Genomic DNA, 5,615 nt, shown 5'->3' on the forward strand with positions numbered 1-5,615 from the left:
ATCAAAGTTAATTTCTTAGAGAGACACCTTTAGACCCTGACTACACAGGTGACAAAAGTCTTTTTTCCTATTCATTTTCCTGGATCCCCTCTTGGGATATTTTATTTGTTGTTACAACCAAAACACCTGTGAGAAAAACTGAAGTAAGGGATTTGTCATTTATTCTCATGATTTCAGAAGATTATGTTTCTGATTGCTAGGTCCCAGTTTATGTATTTAGAAAAACATCATGGCAGCAGGGGAATATGACAGAGGAAAGTCTTCACATCATAACAGAAAGTACATAGAGAGGGGAATGGCATATGACTTTTAAAGTTGGGTTTCCAGTAACCTAATTCCTCCACTGAGAACCTACTTTGAAAAGTTTCCAGAACCTTCCCAAAGAACATAACCATTTGGGGACCAAGAATAAAACACAAGAGCATATGGGTTTTGTATTTAAACATATGATCTTGTGTTCTCTTGACATTTCTTCCCTTTTCATTCATTTTCCTGATCAACATGTTTTTCATATGCTGTGGGATTTGACATCCTTAGAACATGAAAAGATCCTTATGACACAGTCTCGTATCTGCTTTGTTTTCACTCCATAGACAACAGGGTTCATAGTGGGAGGCAAAAGTAGATAAAGATTAGCCACAATGATGAGGCAAGATGGAGGGATGATGTGTCCCCCAAAGCGGTGGGAAAAGAAACAAAAGAAGGCTGGGCTATAGGAGAAAACAATGGCACAGATGTGGGCAGTGCAGGTGCTGAAGGCTTTCTGCCTAGCGTCTGCTGAGGATAAGCTGACCACTGCCCTCAGGATCATGGTATAGGAGACAGTGATGCACAGGATGTCAAAACCCCCAATAAAGAGAGCAATCATCAGACCGTAGACAATGTTGACCTTGATATTCCCACAGGAGACCTTGGCTACAGATAATTGGTCACAGTAGGTATGGTGTATTAATATATTGCTTCGGCAGAAGGGCAGATGTTTTGTGATGAAAATTAAAGGAATGATAAGCACCACAGCTCTCAAGAAGGTAGCAAGGCCAGCTTTCGCAATGACAGGATTGGTGAGGATGGTGGAGTAGTGCAGAGGGTAGCAGATGGCTACATAGCGGTCCAGAGCCATGAGCATGAGCACCCCAGATTCCATTGCTGTGAAAGTATGGATGAAGAACATCTGCACCAGACAATCAGTAAAGTTAATTTCCTTAAGGTAGAACCAGAAGATACAGAGAGTTTTGGGTATTGAAGCACTGCACATAACAAGGTCTGTAAGGGAAAGCATAGCCAAGAAGTAGTACATTGACCTGTGAAGGGTGTCCTCAAAGAAGATGAGGTAGAGGAGTCCACAATTGCCCACCACAGCTACTACATACATAGAACAGAATGGGAAGGAAATCCAGATGTGCATGTCTTCCAGACCTGGGATTCCATTCAGAATAAATGAGGTTGGGGTTACCTCTGTTTGATTCAGCAGCAGCATGCTGATCCTGGCATCATCTTAAGTGGCTTATGAAGTTTGGGCCTTTATTTGTATGACAGTCAAACCTTCCAAGATTAGGATAAATGAGAAAGATAAATCCTCATTTCTCTTCTCTGTTTGTTAAGTAGTCATTTTACTACCAAACAACTAATTAATTAAATAAAAATTTAAAGACAGGAATAGGGCTCATTGGTGGAATATTTGCTTAGAATGTTCAAGGCTTTCGAATCAATTCCCACACAAAATATTAGATTATAAGTAGTAAGTTGTTGAGTTATTAATTTGCCCGTTACTTCTACAGATACTTGTTTCACAAGTACTAAGTGCTTTATTTTATCAATATTATTTTTAAAACCAGAGAGGAGGGAGAAATAACAAGTTTCTCGTTGTTCTATTTTATGTACTTTTAATTTGTTGAGAATTCCAAACATACACAATGTATTTTTACTATATATCTCTTCTTCTCTCTCCATAAGTCCACCCAGAACTCACTTTTCACACCCTACCTTAACGTGAACACTTTTTATATCCCACCGTGTCCTATCATAATTACTGTCCATGAATGTTCACAGCATAATCCACTGGAGTATGGGTAAGATACAAGATGCCACTTACCTAAAGAACACTGAACCTCCCTACTCTGGTAGCCTTTTCACTATGAATGCTTCTCAGCTAGCCGTGAGTCTTCGTGGACTCTTCCCTCATTCATGCTGAAAGACTGGCTTGCTAGGTCTTGTGCAAGATGCTATGAGTTCATGAGAGCAATGGCTCTGTTATTTCTAAAAGACATTATTTCATAACAGCCCTCCTTATAATCCAGTCCTTAGAATATTTCTGGTCAGTTATCCACAATCTTCCCTCAGACATGAGAGGAGTGACAGCTGTCCCCTTTACTACTGAACACCCCACAGTTACTCATTCTTTACAGTCTGATCAATTATTTCTGTATTAATTGCTGCTCACTGCTAAAACAGGCTTCTAAGTAAGGATTGGCAGCCATATTAACCTATGGGTATACAAATAAGTTAGAAGGTAGTTTAATATATCCATTTTACAAAAGGATACCGTGTAAGATCTCTACTAGTATGCTATGTGCCCATTTGTCGTAGGTTCATGACCACTTTTACAGTACCAAGCATGACTTATTATCCCATGGAATGAGGCCTAAATCCAATAAAAAAAATCAATTGATTATCCTCATAACATTCAAGATACCAAATGGAAGTATATTGCCAAGTCAGTCTTGATGGTGCTTGCAGGATTCACAGATGGCTTAGAGTGTTGATGGCTTTTCTCTCCTACCAACCTGTGCAGTACATTCTGGTAGGGGAGAAGTTCCAGGTCACAACCAGCATGATTTCTCCGTGTTCTAAAGCCCAGATATGAGGTGCTTCAGCAATAGTCTTACCATGGAGTTCATGAGTAACAGTGAGAAAGGACAATAGATAGTCTGCTTTGTTATTTTTCATAGTGGTAGTGTATATCTTATGCAATTGTTTCTAACTAGACTCACTGCCATTTGGTTATTTTGTTTTCTTTTGATTTTGTGAGTTTCCTTCTTTCCTTCCTTCTTTCCCTCCTTCCTTCCTTCCTTCCTTGCTTCCTTCCTTCCTTTTCTTCCTTCCTTCCTGCCTTTCTTACTTTCTTTTTTATTAACATAAGAACTGATATAGCCCAGCCTGGTTTTAATTTCACTACGGAGTTGTAAATGACCTTAAACTCCCAATCTTTCCTGCGCTTTGTCTCCAAATGACTAGGATTCCTGATATGTTCCATCATGCCTGTTAAAAGGAAAAGGTCTTAGGTCATCTCATCAATGATGTAACAGATGCTTGGGATGCATTCTTTCTTTTCTTGGTTTTTGTTACTAGATCATATTATGTTACTATATAGCAGGTAGAGAACTTTATATGTATTCACAGACTTGATCCCCACTATAATTTTAGCAATAGTTTTGTAGCCTAGCCATTGTAATGGAGTAAATGCCAGTAATGTACAGAGACTTCCTTAAACATTAATGACAAAATTTAACCTTCTGTTTTATGTGAATGTGGCAATAACTATTTAAGCATACAATTCACTCTTCTCATTTTGTGGTCAAATACCCAATATAAGTAAGTTATTGAGGGCAGTGTTGTTTGTCTTACAGTTTGAGGGCATAGATTCAATCTACCATGTCAGGGAAGGCATGGGCGGCCTTATATGGCAATCCTCACATTGCACCCACAGTTGGAAATCACAGAAAGGTGACTTTGAGTGTTCTGCTTGGTTTCTTGCTTTTATTTATTCTGAAGCCCCATGAAATAGAATGATATCACCCATGTTCAGTGTAGGTATTGTCAATCTAGAACCTCAGTCACAGACATGCCCAAAGATTTGTCTGCCAGATTCTAAGTCTTGTCAAATTGACAGAATTGTCCATCACAATATATGTTTGTTTTGTAGGTATTATTCTTCTAGATTCCAAATTTAATTAATTTATTTTATGACATATTTCCTTATACCCTAGTTGTTATGGGTCTTCCAATATGAGATGATTTGTTGTTGTTGTTTTTTTATAGTAAGGTTATACTTTAATGATGACTATATTGCCGTGGTGGCCCAGTGAAGTCTGTAAAAATGATATTCTACAGACAGAGGCAAAAAAGAAAAATGTCTCCTGGGAATAATGGAACTCTCTGTAAATTTAGAAGCTGAAAATCTCACCTGGCAGTTTACTATACTCTCCTACTTCCTAGCTATTTAAGATGGGCCCATAGTTCTCAAGTAGCAGTTTGCCCTGACTTCCTCCTTTTCTCTCTTCAGGGGGATTACTATGGCCTGACTGATAATCTGGTCTTTGAAGTCGATTCACTGACCACCAAACTCCCTTTTAAGAATTGCAATGCTTTGCCTCATAGCTGTTTACATAATTACAACCTTCCAACCACATGTAGGTTTTTATGGCTGTGCGTATGTGTATGAGGATGGCTCTGGCACTCTGATACTGAAAGCATTGATTAAGTCAGAAAGTTTTGTTTTACAAGGTAGAAGGCTAAATGTAGATAAGGATTTCTCACAAGAACTTGTAAAAGACCCAGGTGGTATAAGAAACTTCAAATTATTTGAAGGTTTACTGTAAACTATGAGTGACTCTGTATTCTAATCAGGTAGTTTGATGACATCTGTAAATTGATCTTCTGTATCTGCTACTTGAGAAACTTTGTACCTGATTGATTTTGCATTTCTTTGTACCAAATGGCTATGATAATTGTGCCTGCCTCACTGGCTACATCTTTTGAAATGGTAATACCAACTCTTCCTGTATAAAAATCCTTGCCTTAGAGCTCCAAAATACATTCAGATTCAAACCACCTCTGTGTGTGTGTGGTTTGTTCTGTCTGCCATTTCAGCCAGACCTGTGCCTGCCTGGACCAGAGAATCCTGGTTATCCCACAGCAGACCCGCTGTCTGTAACACTATATGACTATGAGGCTTTAGAAATCTAGAAACTTCTTTGATAAATGACTCATAAATGGTATGGTATGCTTGGGTTCTTACATAAGGACCTTCCTTCGCTGAAGACTTCTCACTCTTTCTCCCTCCCTCCCTGGTTTGCCTCTATGGGTTTGCACTGAGTGCTACCAGACTCTTACAGTTATTGCAAGAGTCACTGCTGAGTTATATACATGTTCATAATGGTGTTCTTTGCAATATATATTCTGGAATATTATAAAGCTAAAGAAAACTTTGGGGCCTAGCAAGACAAGCTTCTTATTCTTGGAGATGAAATATGATTACAATCCTGCCTGATGGACAGGGGCAGAGAATTCTTTCCTGATGATTTCATTTTGCCTATTCATGTCACTTAGATATTTCTATCTTTCTATCTATCTATCTATCTATCTATCTATCTATCTATCTATCTATCTGTCTATGTATCTATCTACCCATCTATCATACTCTCATACAATTCAACTCAACATCAGTTTTGACTCCCTCAATTCCTCCCAACTTCACCCCTTGCCCCAGATCAACTCCTCCTCTGTTTCCCTTCAGAAAATCGCAAGCCTCCCAGGGATACCAGGAAAACACAGCATAGCAATATACAATAAGACTAGTATAAACCCTCATATCAAGGCTGGGTGTGGTAGCTAGT

The 5,615-nt window shown here is 38.8% G+C and overlaps 1 protein-coding gene across 1 annotated transcript; it reads right to left on the reverse strand.

Annotated features, from left to right (window-relative positions):
• Positions 1–508: 508 nt before the first annotated feature.
• On the reverse strand, positions 509–1,477 carry LOC127680596 (olfactory receptor 52N4-like). The gene has a single exon (XM_052176163.1). It carries the CDS (start codon positions 1,475–1,477, stop codon positions 509–511), a length of 969 nt encoding a protein of 322 aa, XP_052032123.1.
• Positions 1,478–5,615: the final 4,138 nt, after the last annotated feature.

This window comes from Apodemus sylvaticus, chromosome 1, assembly GCF_947179515.1.
Source record: "Apodemus sylvaticus chromosome 1, mApoSyl1.1, whole genome shotgun sequence".
NCBI lineage: Eukaryota > Metazoa > Chordata > Mammalia > Rodentia > Muridae > Apodemus > Apodemus sylvaticus.

Coding starts and splice junctions, on each gene's coding strand:
- LOC127680596 (XM_052176163.1), bottom strand. CDS start 1,477: ATGCTGCTGCTGAATCAAACAGAGGTAACCCCAACCTCATTTATTCTG.